At 70.0% G+C, this 21173-nt stretch overlaps 9 protein-coding genes across 9 annotated transcripts in view; 5 read left to right on the plus strand and 4 right to left on the minus strand.

The window, feature by feature from the left end:
• Positions 1-966: 966 nt before the first annotated feature.
• On the plus strand, positions 967-1995 carry Hypo1 (selenoprotein; the record flags this gene model as incomplete). Its single annotated transcript, XM_009037281.1, has 1 exon — positions 967-1995. The coding sequence occupies one exon, from the start codon at positions 967-969 to the stop codon at positions 1993-1995; it is 1029 nt and encodes a 342-aa protein (XP_009035529.1).
• Positions 1996-9054: 7059 nt separating this feature from the next.
• On the minus strand, positions 9055-9714 carry AURANDRAFT_14766 (hypothetical protein; the record flags this gene model as incomplete). Its single annotated transcript, XM_009037615.1, has 1 exon — positions 9055-9714. A coding segment is annotated over one exon (660 nt), but the record flags the coding sequence as incomplete, so codon positions are not given.
• Positions 9715-10097: 383 nt separating this feature from the next.
• Positions 10098-10829, plus strand: AURANDRAFT_24316 (hypothetical protein; the record flags this gene model as incomplete). Its single annotated transcript, XM_009037282.1, has 2 exons — positions 10098-10189; positions 10268-10829. The coding sequence occupies 2 exons, from the start codon at positions 10098-10100 to the stop codon at positions 10827-10829; spliced, it is 654 nt and encodes a 217-aa protein (XP_009035530.1).
• Positions 10830-10908: 79 nt separating this feature from the next.
• AURANDRAFT_12530 (hypothetical protein) lies at positions 10909-11877 on the minus strand (the record flags this gene model as incomplete). Its single annotated transcript, XM_009037614.1, has 1 exon — positions 10909-11877. A coding segment is annotated over one exon (969 nt), but the record flags the coding sequence as incomplete, so codon positions are not given.
• A 672-nt stretch (positions 11878-12549) lies between these two features.
• On the plus strand, positions 12550-14166 carry AURANDRAFT_63075 (hypothetical protein; the record flags this gene model as incomplete). The annotated part of the gene is made up of 2 exons (XM_009037283.1): positions 12550-12645; positions 12730-14166. The coding sequence occupies 2 exons, from the start codon at positions 12550-12552 to the stop codon at positions 14164-14166; spliced, it is 1533 nt and encodes a 510-aa protein (XP_009035531.1).
• Positions 14167-15556: 1390 nt separating this feature from the next.
• On the minus strand, positions 15557-16774 carry AURANDRAFT_63076 (hypothetical protein; the record flags this gene model as incomplete). The annotated part of the gene is made up of 1 exon (XM_009037613.1): positions 15557-16774. One exon carries the CDS (start codon positions 16772-16774, stop codon positions 15557-15559), a length of 1218 nt encoding a protein of 405 aa, XP_009035861.1.
• Positions 16775-17053: 279 nt separating this feature from the next.
• On the plus strand, positions 17054-17824 carry AURANDRAFT_63077 (hypothetical protein; the record flags this gene model as incomplete). The annotated part of the gene is made up of 1 exon (XM_009037284.1): positions 17054-17824. The coding sequence occupies one exon, from the start codon at positions 17054-17056 to the stop codon at positions 17822-17824; it is 771 nt and encodes a 256-aa protein (XP_009035532.1).
• Positions 17825-19260: 1436 nt separating this feature from the next.
• On the minus strand, positions 19261-20376 carry AURANDRAFT_63078 (hypothetical protein; the record flags this gene model as incomplete). Its single annotated transcript, XM_009037612.1, has 1 exon — positions 19261-20376. One exon carries the CDS (start codon positions 20374-20376, stop codon positions 19261-19263), a length of 1116 nt encoding a protein of 371 aa, XP_009035860.1.
• Positions 20377-20569: 193 nt separating this feature from the next.
• ABC35 (hypothetical protein) overlaps positions 20570-21173 on the plus strand; it is a gene marked incomplete at both ends in the record, with an annotated part of 1654 nt that continues 1050 nt past the window's right edge. Inside the window, one exon of the mRNA XM_009037285.1 lies at positions 20570-21160. Coding sequence (XP_009035533.1) covers positions 20570-21160 — 591 coding nt within the window. The remainder of the gene's footprint in view (positions 21161-21173) is intronic.

Raw genomic sequence — 21173 nt, forward strand, 5'->3', positions numbered from 1 at the left:
ACCATGGCGTCGTGGATGGAGATGGCCGTGCCGATGCCCTCGAAGCAGTAGAGCGCCGGGCCGAAGAACGCGCCGAGCCCCGCGGGCCGCGCGAAGAGGAGCGCGAAGCGGCCCAGACCGCCGTCGTCGTCGTCGTCCGCGGCCGTCGAGTAGAAGAAGACGAGGCCCAAGACATACGCATACACGACCAGCGCCGCCGCCGAGAACCAGGCGATGGACCGGAAGGACCGCAGCAGGCTCAGGAGCGCGAGGCACGACGTCGCGGCGACGAACGCCGGCGCGGCCCCCAGGCCCCAGGCCTCGAGCGTCGCCACCACGTAATCGCAGTAGCTCGCCGAGACGCCGACCTGGGCCGCGCCCAGGAGCAGGAGCGTCGCCGCCTTCCCGCGGCGGCCGAACGCGCCGAAGCTCACGAACTCCCACGTGCTCTCGCGCTCCGCCAGCAGCTTGCCGCCGTCGTCGCGGCGCCGGCCCGCGCCATTTCCCACGAGCTTGTCCAGCTCCGGGTCGCCGAGCTCCCGCAGGCCGTAGGCGCAGCGCGTCACGAGGGCGATGCCCGCCATCGTCAGCCAGGCGAGGCCGAAGAGGCCCACGACCGACGCGACCAGACCGAACTGGGCGCAGGCCCAGGGCAGCGTCAGCACGCCCGACCCGATCATCGTCTTCAGCATGTTCGCCAACGCGAGGCGCTCGCTGAGGCCCGGCGCCTCCATCGTTGCAGGCGATGCTACGCGGGCTGCCTCATTGCATCACGCGCGCGAGAAAGACAAGGTAAAGATGCTTAGATCAACTGTCAAGCTGAAGGCTCGCTGAACAATCTCCACAGGCAAAGCGGGCGCATCGAGAGGCGTGGAACCGCGGCGCCGCTTGCGTCGGCTGCGTCGAAGCCGAAGCCTGCACGCTCGAGCACCGTCGCAGCGCTCGTCAACTCGCTGACGAGACCCGTCGCAGCGCTCGCCACCACACATGGCGTCGCAGGCCCTCGCCGCCTGCGCGCCGCCGGCGGCCTGCAGCATCTACGACGCCGACGCCGCGAGCGCCTGCGTCATGTGGAGCCCGTCGGCCGGCGCGGCGTCCTACGCCGTCGAGATGCGCGCCGCGGGCGACGAGGCCTGGACGACGCTGTCGACGACGCTCAAGGCCTGCAAGTGCCGGAAGAAGGGCCTCGACGCCTCGCGGGCCTACGAGTTCCGCGTCGCGGCCGTCGACGCGGCGGGCGCCGTCGGCGAGTTCTCCGGCATCGCCAAGGTCGCGAGCCGCGCGGACGTGGCGCAGCAGCCCGCGCCCGTCGTGAGCGCCGTCGACGGCGAGTCCGTGACCGTGCAGTGGAGCGGCGGCGAGGGGCCCTACGCGCTGCAGTTCGCCGCCGAGGAGGACCTGCGCGCGGACGCGACGACGCCCTGGCGGCTCGCGGCCGCGTCCGTCAACGGCACGGTGGCCAAGAAGAAGAATCTCGACGGCGGCAAGCGCTACGCGTTCCGCGTCAAGCCCGCGGACGCGTCCGGCTACGAGTGGTCGCGCGCGTCGGAGACGGCGCTGATCCCGCGCGCGGCGCCCTTCATGGCGCGCTGCTTCGGGACGGACCTCGTCAACAGGAGCGGCGGGACGAAGACGACGGGCCCGTCGCTCGCGGGCAAGATCGTCGCCGTCTACGCGTCGGCGAACTGGTGACCCCCGTGCCGCAACTTCTCGCCGAACCTCGTGCGCGACTACAACGTGCTCAAGGCGGCGGGGAGGCCCTTCGAGGTCGTCTGGCTGTCCTGCGAGCGGGACCCGGAGGCCTTCTCGAGCACCTTCGCCCAGTTCCCCTTCCTCGCCGTGCCCTTCGACAACGACGAGCGCGAGCGGGCCCTCGGCAACTTCAACGTCTCGGGCATCCCGCGCCTCGTCATCCTCGGGCCCGACGGCCGCGAGCTCGTCAACAACGCCGTCGGCATGAGCCTGTCCATCGCGACGGTCGACGGCTGGATGCGCCAGGCCAAGGGGCACAAGTAGGCGCCGCCGTCCCCGCGCCGGACCCGCGCCATGACCCCGCGCGCCGCGAATCCCCAACGGGGACGCGCGGCGCGCGGGCGAGACTCGCGCTTCCGGCCGGCGGACGACGGACCTAATTTTTTACCACGCCGTTCCGCGCGCGCCTGTCCACTGGTTGCCCTCGTCCTCGGACCACTCCGTGTCGAGGCCGAGGGACTTGAGGCGCTTCTCCTGGTAGTACTCCTTGCCCGCGAGCATGCTGAGGTCCGCGGCGACCCAGTTGAGCGTCGCGTCGAGCGCGTCGAGCTCCGTCCGCCGGAGCGCCTCGAAGCGCGCGTCGCCGGCCGCGGGCCCCGCGTCGAGGAGCGTCCGCTGGAGCGCGTCCGCCTCGGCCCGGACGGCCTCGAGCGCGGCCCGCTCGTTGTCCGGCGAGATGGGCGCCGCGAGGAAGTCCCAGAGCTCGTTGGCGAAGATGGGCTCGAGGAGGAACGCGTCGCCGCCGACGAGCGCGGAGAGCCGGAGGAACCGGAGCACCTCGAGGTCGGGCTCGCCGCCGACGCAGCACTCGAAGAAGCCGCTCTCGGCGTCGTCGCCGTCGATGGCGCCGTTCTCGTAGAGCACGGTCAGCTTGTCGTCGATGAAGCGGTCCTCCGCGTCCAGCTCGAAGCGCAGGTCCGCCGTCGCCGCGAACCGCCGCGCGGCGCCGCGCGCGGGCAGGAAGCCGTAGCGCTCGAGGTACTCGGACGCGGGCAGCGGGCCGTAGGAGCCCACGACCTTGTCGCCGGCCCTGCCGTCGGCCGCGGCCTTGAGCACGACGCTCTTGCCCCGGCCGAACTGCTTCTTCGCGCTGCACGCCGCCATCTCGTCGAAGGGATCGAGCAGGTCGTCGTGGTCCACGAGGTCCGCGCCGGGCACGAGGCACAGGCCGTCGTCCCCGACCTCGACGGCCCGCGACACGACCCAGCCCACGGCCACGAGCCAGTCGTCGAGGGACACGTCGGCGTCGCCGAACGCGCCGAAGCCCGCGAGCCACTCGAAGTCGTCGGCCGCGTTCTCCCGGAGCGCCTCGAAGGCCCGGCCGCTGCAGACGGGCAGGTCGCCCGCCTCCAGCAGGGGCAGCGGCAACGTTTTCGGGAAGCTCGCGACCCAGGCGCCGTCCGCGGCCGTCAGCGCGCCGAGCGCGAGCAGCGACGCGTCGCCGCACCACGGCTCGAAGGCCTCCTCGGCCGCGGCCTCGGCCGCCGCGAGGCCCGGCGACGCGAGCACGCTCTCGGCGCTGACGCAGCGCTCGAAGGGCACCTCGAGGAGCACGTCGCCGGCGCGCACGCCCTTCTCCAGGACCAGGCCCAGCTCGCCGTCGCCGACCTCGTCGACGCGCACCTTGTCGAAGCTCGTCGCGATGGACCCGAGGTAGGCCTGCAGCGGCGCCGCCGGCCGCAAGGCCTGTGTTGCGCGTGCGCAGAGGACGAGCAGCGCGAGCGCACGGCGCGGTGGCCGTCGTCGATCGTGGCCCGGACACATCATTGCCATGCGGATCGGCCAAGCTCGCAAAGTTGCATCGATGATGAAGCCGGCCTTGCCGTCGAGGCGCTCGGCGTCGGCGCAGCTAGCGCTGTGCTCGAGCCTCCCCGTCTGACCCGTAGATGCGGCGCGGCGACAAGGTTGCCGCGCCGAACATACGGCAGGTTCCCGACCCAGACGACCGCGCGGCGCGCCTCGTCGCGGCCGCCCCCGAGTCCCCGCGGCGCGAGGATTTTTAGAAGCACACAACATGATTATTACAGTACGAGCGGCGACGCCGAGATGCCGGCCTAGTAGTCCGAGTCCGAGTCCGAGTCCGCCGTGCGCGTGCCCCAGCGGTGCGCGTCGGACGCGTTGAAGAGGACGTGCCGCGCAGAGCCGTGGAAGCAGCGGCGCCGCTCGTCCCTCGGCGTCGGCGTCGGCGAGCTCGACGGGCTGTGCGACGGCGAGTGGAGGCTCGACATCTTGTCCATCATACTTTGCATCATCGCCTCGCGGGCAGCCTCCGCCACGAGCTTTTCGTGGTTCTGTTCGATGAAGAGGGTGCGCGCCGTCTTCTGCTGCTGCGTCGAGCGGAGCATGGCGTTGCGGCGGGGCATGGTGTTGGAAGACATGATGATGGTCGAAGTTGTGATGTTGTGTTTGGTTTGCTTTGGTTTTGAGACATGCTCTCTCGTAGCTCCAGTGGTGGCACAGGAAAGCTGGGAATTGGGCTGCGCTAAAGTTGAGGACGTTTCATGTTCAATCACCTCAGCATCCCACGCCGCGCCGCGCCGCGCCGTCACGACCAGGATGCCGATGGGCTGCCGGTCGCCGCGGTCGCCGCGTCGCCGGTGGCCGCCGCAGCGCATCGGTCGAACGCGCGCGCGGCCGCGCAACGACGACAGAAGCGACGAGTTCCTCCAGCAGTCCTACGCCAGCGAATTCTACGACGTGCCCGCCTCCGCGGCGACCGCCGCGCCGCCGATGGACGCGACGAGCGCCATCGAGATGAGGTGGGAGAACATGATGCTCAAGGTGCTGCTCACGGCCACGCGCGCGGGGGACGCGCCGCGGACCGAGCCCGCCTTCGAGGCATCGCCGGGCCGCCTCCTCGAGGACCGCGTCTACCGCCGGCCGCGCGGGCGGCTCGTCTACCACCTCGGCCGCTTCCGCCGCGTGGAGGACGTCCCGGAGTATTAAGAGCCGCAGGTCTTGCCGTCCACGCAGCAGCCGAGGACGACGTCGACGTAGGCCGAGGACGCGTTCGACAGGCCGGGGTTGTCCCAAAGGTGATTGCCGTAGAACTCGGCGCCCTCCGTGCACGACGCCTCCTTGAACCAGCGCACGTCGTCCTGTAAAAACGCCTTGCCCGCGTAGTAGACGCCCGTCGTCGACACGACGAAGCCGAAGGCGACGTTCAGGAACGCCCAGGCGAGGGACGCGGCGGTCGCCTCGTCCCAGAAGATCTTCGTGTGGAGCACGTAGGGCATCCAGTACGTGGGCGCCGCGAGGCCGAGCGCGCCCGCGATGTTCGTCATCGACCCCAGGCCCGCGCCGATGAGCGCGGACGCGATCAGGTACATGGCGCCGACGTAGGACGCGCGGAAGACGGCGCGCACGACCACCGGCGGCGCGGCGGCGACGCGCGTCCGGAAGGCCGACGCGCCGGCGTCCGCCACCTTTTGCCGGCGCGAGTTCGTCCAGACGTCCGTCGGCAGCACGTCGAGTTCGACCTCCAGGTTGAGGAAGAGCACGACCTGGCCGACGACGACGAGCGGGAACGTCGTGAACAGCGTGAACCAGAGGTAGACCTTCACCGCGACGCCGTCCCTTAGATTCTCCAGCGGGTTCGCCGCCGCCGCGTTCCCAAAGGCCCAGAAGCCGAGCGCCGCCGTGCCGAAGTAGAAGGGGATCACGAAGAGGTACATGTAGTTGAAGGCCTCGTGGAAGCGCTCCGGCTCGCGCATCTCGCGGATCTGCTCCGGGAAGACGCCGTGCCCCCCGAACGTGAACGCCATGTTCGACAGCGCGGCTAACGCCGAGCCCGTCGTGACCTTGTCGTAGCAGGGCAGCTCCGGCGCCGCGTCGTAGGTCCCGTAGGCGCCGATCTGCGCGAAGAAGATCAACAGGCCCAGCACCTGCGCGCCGACGACGGCGAACGAGAGCGGCGCGGCCTCCTTGAACGACGGCACCATGACGCAGGGCAGGAGCATGAGCGTCGTCACGAGCATCCAGCCCTGCGTGCAGAGCGCGTCCTGGAGCGGCGTGCCCCGCAGCGTCTGCTGGTACGTCGCGCCCGAGTAGGCGATCTGGACGACGCCCGTCAGGAAGTAGCCGAGCCACTGCGCGGCCACGACCGTCCGCCGGCCGGCGAGCCCGAAGGCCGCCTCGCCCATCTCCGGGTAGGAGTCGGCGTGCTTGCGCACGCAGATCGCGCCGATGAGGCGCCCGGAGCAGTACGTGGACACGGTACTCGCGGCCAGCGCGCCGAGGCCCTTGGCCCAGCCCATCTGCCCGACGGCGTAGGGCAGCTGCTGCGCGCCGAACATGACCGCGAGGCCGTTGACCACCGTCGTCCAGACGCTCGCGCGCCGGAGCACGGACGCGTCGCCGGACGACTCGACGTCGTCGCCGTTGAGCGCCGCGTAGTCGCCGTCGCCGCTCTTGCGGGCGATGGCCGCGTCGACGCTCTCGCGCGCCGAGCCCTCGCTGAGCCGCGACGCGCAGGACGCGAGGTGGGACATGGGCTTTGCTGTGCGCGCTGCCGGAGTCGCGGAGCGCTCGCGGTGGCCTTCGAACGCCCAATGGGCAGCCCTGAGAGCGACGGCAATGTTCAAGGCATCACCCTTCAACATTGACAGCTTGAAGCCTGCTATGGGAGCGCGCGCAGTGTAGCGTGCCAAGCTCGCAGTGTGGCCGCTAGACCACTTACACATGGCCGCAGTGATCGACAGCGACGAGATCGAGCGCGACGACGATGACAGATTACGCAACATGGCCGCAGTGATCGACAGCGACGAGATCGAGCGCGACGACGATGAAAGATTACGCAATGCGCCGCAGCGGCGCGCGCCCTGGGCGCCGTCGCCGGCGACGGACCCGCGCAACGCGACGATCTCGGCGCGCGCGCTCGTCAAGGCGCGGGGCACCGTCGAGGACCTCTGCCGCTCCTACTTCCCCATCATCGGTCTGCCCGTGGACGACATCCTCTGCTTCGCGGACAGCGTCTATTTCGTCGCCGCGTCGCTCTACGAGATCGACGAGCTGAACGAGGATGGACAAATGCAGCTCGCCGCGGCGCCGCGCGCCGCGCTCGAGCAATTCTTAGAGGGCCGCGGCCTGCTGTCGCCGCGCGTGCGGCGATCGCTGGCGCGCGGCGACGAGTACTGGCGCCTCGAGCGCGAGCTCGTCGCCGCGTGGCGCGAGCCTCCGGGCGACGACTACGACGAGAATAGGCTGTTGGGCGCCGCAATGCGCGCGTCGTCCTTGAAGAGCTTCGACTACGAAGTTCTGACGCTCATCGTACTCCATCTCACGAACAAGCCATGCGACGACGCGCTTCTGGACTTTTTGAACTTTTGCTTCCACCTCGTCGAGATCGAGGACGACCTCAAGGATTACGCGGACGACTGCGCGAAGAACTCCTTCAACTTGTACCGGGCCTTCGTCCGAAGATGGGGCCCCGACGCGCCGATCAAAATCCAAACCGAGGTTATCTGCTACATCGAGCATGATTACCTCGAAAAGCGCGCCGCGTCGCTTTCCGAGGAGACGCTCCGCTTCCACCTCGCGCGAAACGAGCAGCAGGGCGGTGCGGGTCCCGCGATGGCTCCAGGATCAGGTGAGTGGAACATCCCGCCGCCGCTCGCGCCGCTCCGACGGCAAGAGAATGAGCACTGCTGCCCTTAGCCCACAGGCCGCAAGGCTACCTCAGATTAAAGCTCCCCAGGGACGAGGACACGCCGAGCGCGGGGAAGAGCGCCTGGCCGCGGAGCGGGCTCTTGCGGAGCGGGCTCGGCGGGAGGTCCGTCGGGTCGCCCGGGGACGTGGCCTGCGGGAGGAGGGGCAGCCGGAGGTTCGTGCGCTGCGTGAGGATGCGCGTGCGCCGCCAGGAGGCGCGGACCTTCCAGTTGCGCCGGAGGCGGCCGAGCACGCGCGCGCCGACGAGCGAGTAGTTGATGGGCTCCATGACGTACAAATCGAGCGGCGTCGACGCGACGCACGCGACGGACTCGACGTGGGGCGGCGCGCCCGACTGGGCGCCGTGGGAGAGGATGCCCGACTCGCCAAAGTACTCGCCCTTGTTGATCGTGTTCACCTCGATGCCCGCGGCGAAGACCGTGACCGTGCCGCCCCGCAAGAAGTAGAGCGTCTTCGCCGTCTCGCCCTCGCGCAGGAGCGTCTTGCCCCGGGGCGCGTGGACCTCCTTGAGGGCGTAGGCGACGTGGTAGAGCTGCTCCTGGCCGACGCCGTCCATGAGGCCCATGTCCTTGAGGAGCGCGTACTTCTCCTCGACGTCGGACACGCAGCCCGCGTCGACCTGGCCCCGGATGGAGTAGTAGTCCATGTAGCCAAAGACCAAAAGCACGCAGTCCGTCAACGCGACGGCGTTGTGGCGGTAGAAGACGCGCCGCGCGTCCGCGGGCTCGTCGAGCGACTCGAGCCCGAGCGTCGACCCCGGCGTCGCCTTCTCGACGAAGTCGCCCTGGATCTGCCAGAAGGTCGCCCGCTTCGGCAGCGGCGCGCCGCCGGCGCCGGGCGTGTCCTCGACCTCGTCGGGCACCTGCTGCGTGCCCTGGTCGCCGTTGAGGACCGTGACGGTGCCTCGCACGACGACGTAGCACCGCGTCGCGCGCTCCGAACTATCGTAGATGACGTCGCCCTGGTCGACCTGCTCCACGCGGACGTGGTGCCCAAAGTCGATCTTCGCCGCGTGGGGCCAGTCGTGGCAGTAGACCGTGGAGAACGTCTTGCACTGGCTCAGCACGCCCACCACGAGACTGAGCTCCGGGAGCGTCCGCGCGAGCAGCGGCTTCTTCCGGATCTTGTCCAGGGCCGCGCGCAGGCGCCGGTGGAAGCCGCCGCGGTCCGGGCAGCTCAAAAACGCCTGGGCCGAGATGGCGCCGTACTCGGACGTGAGGTGCGGCGCGCGGCAGAGCTGCTGGAACATGCGCGCGACGAGCGAGTCCCGGAGGGACCTGGGCAGCACAAGGGTGATTCAACGTCGCTTCAACGCGAGTGTGCCGCGCGAGCGCGTTCCGGAAAAAGCATCCACGCTGCGAGACCGTTCCGAGAGATGATCGCCCGTCCAAAAATCAGCCGAAACGAGTGGAAAACGGCCGAGATATGAGCCTTTGAAGTTGGGAATTTCGCTCTCTTGTGCTGCCCTGGGAGGGACGTCATGAGGCCCCGGAACGCGATGCGCATGAGGCGCTTCTTGAAGCTGATGCCCGCGCGCGTCGACGTCATGCGGCCCAGCGGCCGGTCCGCGTTCCCCGAGAAGCAGCCCTCCGCGGACATTTTGGCGAAGTAGCGCCGCCGCCGCAGCTCCTCGCCCATGGCCGCGTTGTGCGTGCCCTGGAAGACGTCCCGGTCCAAGGAGAAGCACACGGTCTGGGTGATGGTCACGACGTTCGCCGTGCGCATGTGGTCCTGGCTCAGCATCGCGACCTCGCCGAAGTAGTCGTGGTCGCCGAGCTCGCCCACGGGCCGCTCGCCGCAGGGGTGGTCCGGGTCGTTCTTCGTGACCTTGACGATGCCCTCGAGGATCACGTAGAACGCCTTGCCCTCGCGGCCCTGCTGGACGATGTAGGTCCCCGGCTGGTACTTGACGATCTTCATCGCCGACACGACGTCGCGGACGACCATCTCCGGCAGCGACGCGAAGAGCCCGAGGCCGCTGAGCACCTCCCAGGCCCGCCGCTCCTTGAGGTTCGAGTTCGCCGATCGCAGCGTGTCGCTGCCGGCGAAGAGGCGCTGGAAGTCCCCGCGGACCATCTTCAGCAGCTCGAGCGGCCCGTCGGCGTCCGGGTCCGCGACGATGGACGCGGACCGCGGCTCGTCCGTGAGCAGCGCGAGCTCGCCGAAGAACGCGTTCGCGCCGATCTTCGCCAGGACCTTGTCGGGCTGGTCGTCGCTGACGTGGAAGAGCACGAGCGCCCGGCCCGAGCTGATGATGAAGAACTCGTCGCCGATGTCGCCCTGGTTGATCACGGCCTCGCCGCACTCCTTCGTCACCTCGGCGAAGGCCTCCGCGGCCTTGGCGAGCTCCTCGTCGCTCATCTCCTTGAAGATGCTCACGTTCCGCAGGATGCCCACGCGCTTCTTGATCTGTTTCGCGAAGGTCTCGTTGTTCCGCTCCCGCGCGACGTCGCGGCTGCTCATGGACGTGAGCCGCTTCCGATCGATCACGGGGCCCTCCAGCGCGCGGATCTGCGACATGAGGTCCATCTCCGCGCCGCTGCCCGCGGCGCGGAGTGGGAGAGCAGCCCGGGCAGCGCCGAGCGCTCCAGCGGGGTTACACTTGGAGCAGGAGCAAGCGCAAACACGTTCGACGATGTTGCAGTGAGAGCTTGCGTCTTGCTGTGGCGAGAGCGTAGTCCCGGCGGGCGCCGCGCGACATGGTCCATGTGTGCCTCTACGTGCCGAACCTGATCGGCTATGCGCGCATCGTGCTGCTCTTCGTCTGCTATGCGGTCGCGCGCGCGCCGGCGTCCGCCTCGCCCCGCGCGCCGCGCCGCCCCACACCCCCCCCTGCGCCCCGCTTCCGACCCCCGCACCCCGCGCGCAGGCTCCGCGACTGGAAGCTGGCCGCATCCTGCTACATGCTGAGCTTCGCGGGCGACCTCTTCGACGGCTGGGCCGCGCGCAAGTTCGACCAGACGTCGCAGTTCGGCTACGTTTTGGACATGGTCACGGATCGCTGCGCGACGACGGGCCTCATCTCCATCCTCTGCGGCCTCTACCCGAAGTGGATCCCGTCGCTCCTCTTCTGCCAGATGCTGGACCTCGGGAGCCACTGGTACCACATGTACTCGACGTCCACGGAGCGCGGGCACCACAAGTCGAAGGAGGCGCTCGCGGAGCGCAACGTCGTCCTCCGCATGTACTACGGGTCCTACCCGCTCTTCGCGTACCTCTGCGTCGGCGCCGAGTTCTTCTGGATCGCGCTCTACGTGCTCCACTACGCGCCGGACTTTGGCGTCGGGCCCCTCAGGCTCGCGTTCGTCTGCCGCTACGGCTTCGCGCCGGCCATGGCGCTCAAGAGCGTCGTCAACCTCGCGCAGTTCGGCTCCGCGGCCGAGAACCTGGCCCTGCGCGACATGGAGAAGCAGGGCAAGAAACGCAACTAGTCGAATCGTATACTCTACCATGTCTCACCGGTCGTTAGGACGCCGCGTCCTCGCTCGCGTCCTCGAGCACGGACGTCGTCAGCTGGCCGCAGCCCGCGTCGATGTCGATGCCCCGGCGCACGCGCGGCGTCGCGGAGACGCCGAACTCGGCCTCGAGGGTCTTGCAGAAGCGGTCCACGGCGCCGTTCTTCGCGCGCTTGCCGCCGTAGCCCTTCGTCGGGTTCAGCGGGATGACGTTGACGTGCGCGTCGCGGATGCCGTGCTTCTTCAGGAGCGCGCCCAAGGTCCGCGCCGCGTCGACGTCGTCGTTCTCGCCCGCGATGGCCGCCCACTCGAAGGTCACGCGCCTTCTCGTCGCGGCCTGGTAGTCGCGGACGGCGCCCAGGAGCGTCTCGAGGTCGTAGCGGTCGTTGACGGGCATGATCGCGGACCGCGCCGCGTCCGTCGCCTGGTGCAGCGACACGGCGAGCGTCACCTGGAGCGGGTCCTCCGCGAGCTTGCCGATGCCCCGCGCGAGGCCCACGGTGCTGATGGTGATGTGGCGCGCGCCGACGCCCAGCTCGTCGTTGATGCGCCGCGCCGCGGCCATGACGTTCTTGTAGTTCGCCAGGGGCTCGCCCATGCCCATGAAGACGACGTTCGACAGCCGCTCGCCCCGGGCGCTCAGCTCCCGCGAGAACCGCGCGGCCTGCTCGAAGATCTCCGCCGCGGTGAGGTGGCGCGTCAGGCCCATCTGGCCCGTGGCGCAGAACGTGCAGCCCATGCCGCAGCCCGCCTGGCTCGAGATGCACGCGGTCCGCCGCCCGTCCTCGTAGGGCATGAGCACGGACTCGACGACGGACCCGTCGCGGAACTCGTACGCGCGCTTGATCGTGCCGTCGCGCTGCGACACCTGCTCGACGCGCAGCTTCGCGATCGTCCCGCCGACCGTCGCGCCGCGCGCCTTCAGGTCGTCGCGGAACTTCTTCGGCAAATTCGACATCGCGTCGAAGTCGTGGACGCCCTTGTCGTAGATCCACTCGTGGATCTGCTTCGCGCGGAACTTCGGGGCCTTGAGCTCCTCCGTCACGTACGCCTCGAGGGCCGGGCGGTCGAAGGCGCCCAGGTCGATGAGCCCCGGGAGCTCGGCCAAGCTCTGGCGGCGGAGCCGGCTCCTCCTCCGGCGGGCGGCGGCGGCGGCGTTGGGTCCCGCGCTGAGGCGACGCGACGCGGGCACCCAGGCCCTCGCGAGGCCGCCGAGGAGCATGAGGGACGCGAGGCGCATCGCTTTCAGGTGAAGAAGGACACACCCATCGCCTTCATCTGTCTGCTTGAAGTTGGTTTGCCTTCAACATCAAAGAGGACTCGTCTTGAGGCCCGCTAGCGGGTCGCCGTCGCGAGGCTTCCGCGGTCTCGCGAAGTGTTGACGAGTCGCTGCCACCCGCAGGCGAGGCCGATGAGGAGCGTGGGTGCCGCGATGATGCGCACGCGCAGGCGGCGCCGCGAGGCGAGAAGCCCGAGCCTTTGGCGGCGCTCTTTGACGAAAACAGCAGCTCCTGACACCAAACGCGGGACCTTCCTCCTGCCGTCGTCCAGCCGAAGGTCGTCCGTCGTCTTCAACTGGGTTCAATGTAGCTTCATGACAACCTCAACTAACGGCGTTGACTCGGATCGCCGCTAGAAGTCGGAGCAGCGCCCATCTGCGCCGCCGAAACACGCTGTGAAGTTCGACGTTGCAACGATGGTCAAGCTCGCTCTCACCCTCGGCCTTAGCCTCGCGTCGTCCGCCAATGGCGCGGCAAGCCACCTGCGTCGAAAACGAGGCAGAGAGCATCGGGTTGCAACGAAGCCGCTGAATAGAAGTCGATCGCCGACGCGCGCGCGCGCGCCGCGCGCCGCCTCCCACCAATCATGCTCCTAGGTCGGTCCCTCTGAGAACTTCAAGAGCGGCGCGTGCGTGCGCGACTACGACGGCACGTCGGACCTCTTCCCGAGCAAGAGCGAGTCGGGCATGCAATTCCGGTCGACCGTGAGCTCCGACTACTCGCTCTTCTGGGAGGTCTCCTACCACGGCCACTACAAGATCCTGCAGAACTCGAACTCGGGCGAGGTGCACGTGCTGCACCAGTGCGGCGTCGACGCGCCGGCCGCCGAGGACCTGCCGGACTACGCCGCGGACGCGACGTTCGTCCAGGTGCCCGTGTCGAACGTCGCGACGACGTCGACGACCTACATCCCCTTCATCGAGATGATCGGCGAGCGCGCGGCGCTCAAGGCCTACGGCTCGTCCTTCGACTACGTGTCGTCGCCGTGCCTGCGCAAGATGCACCGCGACGGCGCCGTCGTCAGCGCCTACGACTCGTCGACGTGGTCCGTGTCCGACGAGGTCCTCCAGGACGCGAACGTCGAGGTCACCATCGCCGACTCCTGGTCCAACAGCGCCTACGCGGCCTACACCATGACCGACATCGCCGAGGACTCGGTGCTCAAGGTCGCGGAGTACGTGGAGGTCGTCGGCCTCTTCTTCAACCGCGAGGCCGAGGCGACCGCGGCCATCGAGACCATGATCGCCAACTACGTCTGCGCCACGGACTCGGCCGCGGCCTACCTGGCCGAGCTCGGCGGCGACGCGGCCAAGCCCAAGGTCTGCTGGACGTCGTACTACGCCTACGCGAGCGACGCGTCCGGCGGCTGGACGATGGCCGCGTCGCCCGTCTGGTACAGCGAGCTCATCGAGGCCGCGGGCGGCGAGCTGCTCATGTACGACGGCGACGGCGACGTCGTGTCGTCCTGGGGCACGGCCTACATGTCCACGGACCAGGTCCTCGAGCTCTGCGCGGACGCGGACGTGATCATCTCGCCCGACGTCTGGACCAAGAGCGCCGAGCCCTTCACGCTCCTCGACGGCCTCCCGGCCGTCGTCAACGGCCGCGTCTTCGACAACCAGGGCCCCCGCGGCGCCACGGACTGGTTCGAGCGCCGCGTCGTCGAGCCCGATACGGTGCTCCAGGACATCCTCGCGGCGCTCTACCCGGAGTCCGACGAGTTCGGGTCTCTGGAGCGCAAGTGGCTCCGCGACGTCGAGGCCGACGAGGCCGTCGGGGGCGTCTCCGACGACGACCTCGACGCGGCGTGCCCGGACGTGACGGCCGACTACGTCTTCGAGGCCGCGACGATGTGCGACTCGTCGTCGTCGTCGTCGTCGTCGTCCAACAGCGACATCGTCCTCATCGTCATCGTCGCCGCGGCGATCCTCATCGCCCTCGTCGGCGCCGTCTTCTGCGCCGTCGTCTCCCGCAACTCCGCGCCCCCGCCGGGCGCCAAGGTCGTCGAGGCCAAGCCCGAGACCGAGGCCTAGACGCCGCTCGCCCCGCCTTCGCTCGCCGCGCGGCGCCGGCCGCCGGGCATCGCCAGCCCGCCGGCCGCCACCAGCGCCCCGCCACCGCCGCCGCCGCGCGCTCCCAGCAGATCGCGCGCGCCTCCTTCAGGCAATGTCTAAGAGTTGTTCTGTGCCCCGGCGCGGCCCTGCCAGGTGCGCTTGGGCACCCGCGACGGCTCGGCTCTTCTACGTGCGCATCCGCGCGGCGACCTCGAGCTCGGGTCGAGATTCAACCATTTGAAGACCGGGGGGCAACACCATTCAAACAAGATCTTATTGTCCGAGATGCTTTCGACCGAGGTTTCTTGGCCACCCGATTTTCTTTGCAGCACGTTTGTTTCACCATGATTATCAGCGGGTTCCGCTGATAGCCACACATATTAAAACTTCATGCAAAGAAAATCGCGGAGCCATTCGGACAAAAGCTCGTTCCAAAGTCGTGCTTGAATGGTGTTGCCCCCCCGTTCAAATCAAGAGTTGACTTCAAATGTCGAGGAGTTACTCACGCCGGGGCAGCATCCCACGCCGGAGGGCATGAGCTGAGTGGAACTGCTCTGAGGCCCGCGTGGCGTAGCGGGCGCGCGGGGCTCCCCTGCCGGGTGACGCGCTGCGACCGGCAGCTGCTGCTCGCCTCACATGAGGAGGCTTGCGCTCGAGCTTAGATAAGGACGATGGACCTGAGCGCCGAGGTCGCGCAGCTCGTCGACTTCGTGTCCGAGTCGCCGCTGAGCACGCGGGACCCGTCGTTCAACGAGAGCGACGCCGCGGCGCCCGGGGCCGACGAGATCGCCGCGGCCTTCAACGGCGACGACGACGTGAGCTTGATGATCACGGAAATTTACGGCGCGGCGCCCGACGACAAGGGCGCGCCGCGCGGCGTCGAGGAGGTCAAGGAGGCCAAGGACGACGACGAGGACGACGACGAGGACGACGACGAGGACGAGGACGAGGTGCCGCTCGCGCCGCTCGTGCCGCGGCCGCCGCCCGTCGCGCGGCCGCGCGGCCGCGCGCAGCGGACCGTCGTCGTCCACAACCGGGCCGAGGCCGGCATGCTCAAGCGGGCCGTCGAGCAGGCGTCCTCCGCGACGTCGGACATGACGGAGGAGGAGCAGTCCGCGGCGGACTACCACCGGAAGCGCGCGCAGCAGGTCCGCGCCGCGCGGCTCTGCGGCAACTTGCCGCGCGACGACAACATCACGCTCCACAACGAGCTCGTCAACGACGAGTGGCTCGTCGCGCGCATGCCCAAACACCTGCAGCGCCACAACCACCGGCGGGGCCAGGGGCACACCCACCACCAGGCGCTGCGGCGGGGGCGGGCGCGATAGTGGTTAATCGGGGGGCGGACAGACAGGATAAAGACGGGGGCTCAGGCGTTGACCTTGCGGAGGAGGTCGTCGAGGTCGTCCTCCTCCTCGTCGGCCTCGGGCGACAGGAAGGGGTCGTCGAGGTCGTCGTCGGCGCCGCCGGCCGAGCCGCCGAGGTCGCCGAGGTCGTCGAGCGCGCCGCGGCCGTCGAGGACGCCGTCGTCGAAGGCGCCGCCGCCGCCGAAGGTGTCGTCGAAGCCGCCGTCCCGCGCGGGCTCCTCGAGGAGGTCGCGCGTCGAGTCCAGGAGCTCCGTGCCCTGCGCGATGAGGTCGCGCGTCGCGTCCTCGAGGCCGTCGTCGTCGAGCAGCGCGTCCGCCGCCGCGGACGCGCGGAAGTCGTCGTCGTCGTCGTCGCGGGCGGCGGCGTCCCGCGGATCGTCGTCGCGCGGCTCGAAGAGCTCGCCGCCGCTGTCGTCGAGCCCGGCCTCGTCGCCGAAGCTCTGCTGCGTGTCCTGCGTCGCGTCGTCGCGGCCCGCGCCGCCGAGGTAGACGGCGGCGTCGCCGGCCTCGTCGCCGTGGAAGCCGCCGCCCAGGAGGTCGTCGGCCATCTCGAGCGCCGAGGCGTCGAAGCCGGGCCCCTCGCGCGTCGACGCCTTGCATTCGCGCCAGAGCACGTCGACGGATCGCCGGAGCTCCGGCTTGTGGTCGAAGAGGTCGCGGAGCTCGAGCTCGCTCGCCGTGGCGATCCACCGCAGGGCCGACGCGAACTCGCCGAACTCGAGGGCCGGCGCCTCGGCGCGCCGGGGCTTCGCGGCCGCGCGGCGCCGGCCCTCGGTCGACGCCGGCGGCGCCTTGCCGTTCGTCGTCTTCCCGGAAGCCCGCTTCACCGCGCCGTTCTTCGGCGCCTCGCGCGGCGACGGCTTCGGGCCCTTGGCGCTCGGCGGCCGCTTCGCCGCGCCGTTCTTCGGCGCCGCGGCCGCGCGCCGTTTCGTCGCCGAGTCGCTGAGGCGCGCGAACGCCGGGGGCAGCCGGTGCGGCCGCGGCTTGGGCTTCTCCGGCGTCGACGCCTTGCGCTGCTTGGCCGCCGCGCTGGCGCTCGCCGCGGCGATGCGCTCGGCGCGCGCGCGGCGCTCGGCGCGGCGCTGCTTGAGGTCCGACGCCGGGAGCTTCTTGGCGCCTTTCGGGCAGCCGTAGGGCGTCAGGAAGCACTCGCGCAGCCCGGACCCGTGCGCGTCGCTCCGCGAAACCTTGCGCGGCTGCTTCCGGACCATGGCGGCCATGGCGAGGCTGCCCGGCGCGACGATACGACAGTTCACGCTTGGTTGCGCGTCGCGATCGGGGCCCGATGATTACTTTAAGGTTCAACATCGATGCACAATGCGGCTCACTTTGAGCTCCGTTGCGCCTCACTCCCACAGAGCCGCCGTCGGCGTCGCGTGGAAAAAGCCATGCTGTCGGCGCGGACCCTCGTCGGCTTCAACGACTATGGCAAATCGTTGGGGCGCTGCGCGACGCCGACGCGGCGGCGCTCCCAGTCCGAGTCGAGCTTTTCGCCGGGCATGAGCGGCGAGAAGCTGCCCCCCGCCCTCAAGGAAAATCCGGCGCCGGGCAGCAAAAGCCCGGGCCTCGGGAGCAGCCCCGCCAAGCGGTCCCCCGCCGATTCGAAGCGCGACTCGCGCCTGAGCTCGCGCCTGAGCCCGAACCGGAGCAACGCGCGCGCGCCCGATAGCCGGCGGCCCGCGGCGGCCGAGGACCGGCCGGGGCAGCCCGCGCGGGCGTCGCCCGGGGGCTCGCTGGCGCAGCGCCTCGCCAAGCCCGAGCCCCGGGACCGGCGCCTGCCCTGGGACGCGCGGCGGGCCGACGCGCCGGCGCCGGACGGCGGCGGCGCGCGCGCGAGCTCGCCCGGTGCCGCGCTCGAGGTGTCGGCCGCGTGCGCGAGCTGCTTCGACGGGCGGCACTCGGCGGCCATGGCCTTCGGGGAGGCGACGGTGCGCGAGGAGCGCGCGTTCTGGAGCACGACGGGCATGTACCCGCAGAGCGCCTTTGTGAATCTCGAAGCGGCGACGCGGCTCCTCGAGCTCGACCTCGTCTGCTGCCCCGACGTGCTCACGGTCTCCGTCGCCGTCCACGCGGCGGACGGCACCTGGGAGGACGTCGCCACCGTCACCTTCGACGACGCGGGCCGACCACAGAGCGACGTCCGCAGGAAGCTCTCGTTCGCGAACAAGAACGTCGTCTGCTCGAAAATCAAGCTCTCCATCGACCGGAGCGCCGCGGATTTCTCCATCGTCAAGTCCGTGCGCCTCCTCGGCGTGCCGGCCTGCGCGTAGCCCCTCGAGCCCCGCGACGGAGGCCCCGCGGCGCCTAGGACGCGCCGCGGCGGACCGAAGCGCGCCCCCCTTAGCCTTTTTGCTTCTTCCCGGTGCTCGTTGCGAGCCTCTAACGCGCGGCTTTCCTTACTCGCAGCAGACGTAGAAGCGCTTCACGAGCCGCCACGCGCCGTAGAGCCCGAGCGCGCCGAGGCAGGTGAGGACGACGTCGTCGCGGCGCGCCACGTTGATGAGGACGCCCTCGGCCATGGCGACGACGCCGCTCGCGACGAGCGCGCCGTTGGCCATGAAGAGGTCCCAGTTCTTGCAGTCCTTGGCGCTTCCGGGCGGGCGGCGCCAGATGTTGAAAACCCCGAAGACGACGAACGCGAGCTCGACGGCGACGCGCGATTCGATGCCGAAGCCGGAGGAGCGCATCGCCAGCTGCAAGCCCGTGCCGCCCACGACGCCGCCGAGGACCGGCACGCCAAGGAGGAACATGCCTGCCATTGTTGTTTGTTTGGTGTCTGCGCAGCGCTGCGTCTTTGCTGGTGCGGCTTACTGCTTTAGGGTGCTGTTTTGCGAGTGATGCAGGCAGAGCGCATGGTTTGTGCAGCCGCTGCCGCTGGGGCTGCCCGCAGCGCGTTCTCCGAGAGAGCTCGGCAGCGAGCTGATGTTAACATGGTTGTTGACTTTTTTCTGCCACAAAAAAAAATCTGAGCAGCGGCTGGGGCCCGATCCTGCGCGCATAATCATGGGCCAGGGCCAAACGAGACCCGTCGCGCCGCCGAACGAGCAGCATCTCTGGATCCAGGAGCCGATAAATCCCTGTTTCACGGGCAAGTCCGCCGGCGACGCCTGGGACGCGCAAGCGATGATGAGCCCGGCCGCGCGCGCCGCCGGGGTTAGAGACATGGCCTGGCAGGCGCTGCTCCAGGAGGTGACCGACCATTGCCGGTCCTTTCGCAAGGAGAAGTGGGCCTTCAGCCTGCTCTTCGGCGCCATCGTCGCGAGCCAGGTCATCTCGTTCAGCCTGCAGGCCACGAAGTCGAACGCCGCGAGTTCGCCGATCGTCCCCCTCCTGCCGGTGATCTTCGCGGTCGTCGCCATCGTCAACCTCCTGTCGCTCGCAGGGCACAATCAGAAGGTCGACGCGAAGATCGAGGAGACGCTCCGCGGCGTCGAGCTCGGGCCGGGCGTCACGGCGACGTATCGGACCGAGTACACGGGGACCTGCAAGCCGAAGCACGTGAACACGAGCCGGTACATCGCGATCGCGTGGCCGGGCCAGGCGCCGATGGTGGCCCTGGTCTACCAGGGCCAGGTGCTCCAGGGCCAGGTCGTCCAGGGCCAGGTCTACCAGGCCCAGCCCGTCCAGGCCCAGGCCATGCCGCAGACCGTGTCCATGCAGATGGCGCCGCTCGTCGCGAAGGAGCAAGTCTAGCCTAATTTTCATGTTACGCGTCGGCGAAGCGCACGTGCGGGGCCGCGCGCGTCTCGGGCTCCGGCGGCGGCGCGCGGGTCGCCTTGAGGACGGTCTTGAGCACGGCCCAGTGGCTCCGGGGGTCCTTGAGGACGTGGTTCGCGCGCTCGGCGAGGAGCGCGTCGAGCGCGTCGGCGAGCGCGTCGCGCTCCGCGCGCGACGCGGCCTCGACGTCGAGCGACGTGCGGCCCGTCTCGTCGACGTCGTGGGCCGCGACGACGACGCTCAGGCACCGGTCCGCGTCGACGCGCTTCGCGGCGTCGCGGGCGAAGTTCGGCGTGTGCTTGCCGCGGAGCACGGAGATGTCCGCGTCGGGCGAGAGGCGGACGCGGCGCCGGAGCGCCTTCGTCGAGAGGCGGCGGCCCCGTTTGGGCTTCGCGTCGCGGCCGAGGTAGTCGATGTCGAACTCGTCGGGCGAGTTGCCGAAGGGCCCCTCGTCGGCGGCCTCGGGCACCAGATTCTCCTGGCGCGACGCGTCCGCGCCCGTCGGCTGCCGGCGCCGCGAGAGCTCCGCGACGTCCTTGGAGCTCCGCGCCCAGCGCAGCGCGTCCTCGTCGTCGAGGAAGAGGACCGTCTTCTTCGGCTTGCCGCGGCGCGAGTGCTTGACCACGGGCAGGCCCCGGCGCAGCGCGCCGAGGAGCTCGGACGCGTCGTCGTTCCGCTTCGGCGGCGCCGCGGCGGGCCGCTCCTCCTTCTCGTCCTCGCCGTCGACCATCTGCTGCACGAGCGTCGCCCGCGCGGCGGCCAGCGCCCGGAAGGCCGCGCGGTCCGCCTCGAGCGCGGACTCGAGCGCCGCGCGTTCCGCGGCGAACGTCGCGCGCTCGCCGTCGAGCGCGGCCTGCGCGGCCTCGAGCGAGCCCCGGCTGCTGCGCTGCAGGGCCTCGAAGCGCTCCGCGGCCTCCCAGGCCTCGCGGCTCCGCGCCTCCTGCTCGCTCGCCACGTCGCGCTCGAGGGCCTCCATGCGCTGGACGCCGCGCTCCACCTGGTGGAGCATGTCCTCGAAGAGCGCTTCCACGCTGTCGCGCGACACCTTGGGCTTCTTCTTCCGCTTGAGCGGCATACTGGGCGGCGGGCTGTAGACCGACGGCATGGTCCGTGTCAACACGAGGCTGCCCGGAATATCAGTTCCATCTCGGCGTGAGCCCGGCAATTCAAGTTGACCTCGTTTACCCTTGGGTGAAGTGCTGAAGTGCGATGACTGCTGCCGCGTCGTTCGCGCGCCGTCTGACGTATTGAGAGGCCGCAGCGTGCTCTTGCACTACACCTTCGAGCGCCTACCCAGCATGGAGGCCGACTACGCGCGGCTCGAGACCGACGCCTCGGCGCCGCCGGTGGAGATCGTCTGGGACGGCGTCGGCGTCGCCGCCGGCGCCAAGGAGATCCTCGTCGACGCCCACGGCCGCGCCGTCTCCGGGCGCGTGCTCGCGTTGATGGGCCCGAGCGGCGCGGGCAAGACGACGCTGCTCAACGCGCTGAGCGAGCGCGCGGCGCTCGCGGCGGGCGTCGTCGCCGTCGACGCCGGCGGCGGCCCGCGGCCGAGCGTCGCCTTCCTGCAGCAGGACGAGGTCTTCCTCAGCATGCTCACGGCGCGGGAGCACCTGCGCTTCGCGGCGCGGCTGCGGCACTGGCGCGCGTCCGTCGCCGAGCGCGAGGCGCGCGTCGACGCGGCCTTGGCCGAGTTCGGCCTCGCGGACGTCGCGGACGGCGCCGTCGGCGCGCCGGCGACGGAGCGGCTGAGCGCCGTGCGCGGCCGGGGCCTGAGCGGCGGCGAGCGGAAGCGGCTCGGCATCGCGCTGGAGGCGCTGGGCGCGCCGCGCGTCTTCTACCTCGACGAGCCGACGACGGGGCTGGACAGCGGCCTCGCGCTCGGCGTCGTCGCGAGCCTGC

The sequence above is a fragment of the Aureococcus anophagefferens genome, assembly GCF_000186865.1.
Source record: "Aureococcus anophagefferens unplaced genomic scaffold AURANscaffold_6, whole genome shotgun sequence".
NCBI lineage: Eukaryota > Pelagophyceae > Pelagomonadales > Pelagomonadaceae > Aureococcus > Aureococcus anophagefferens.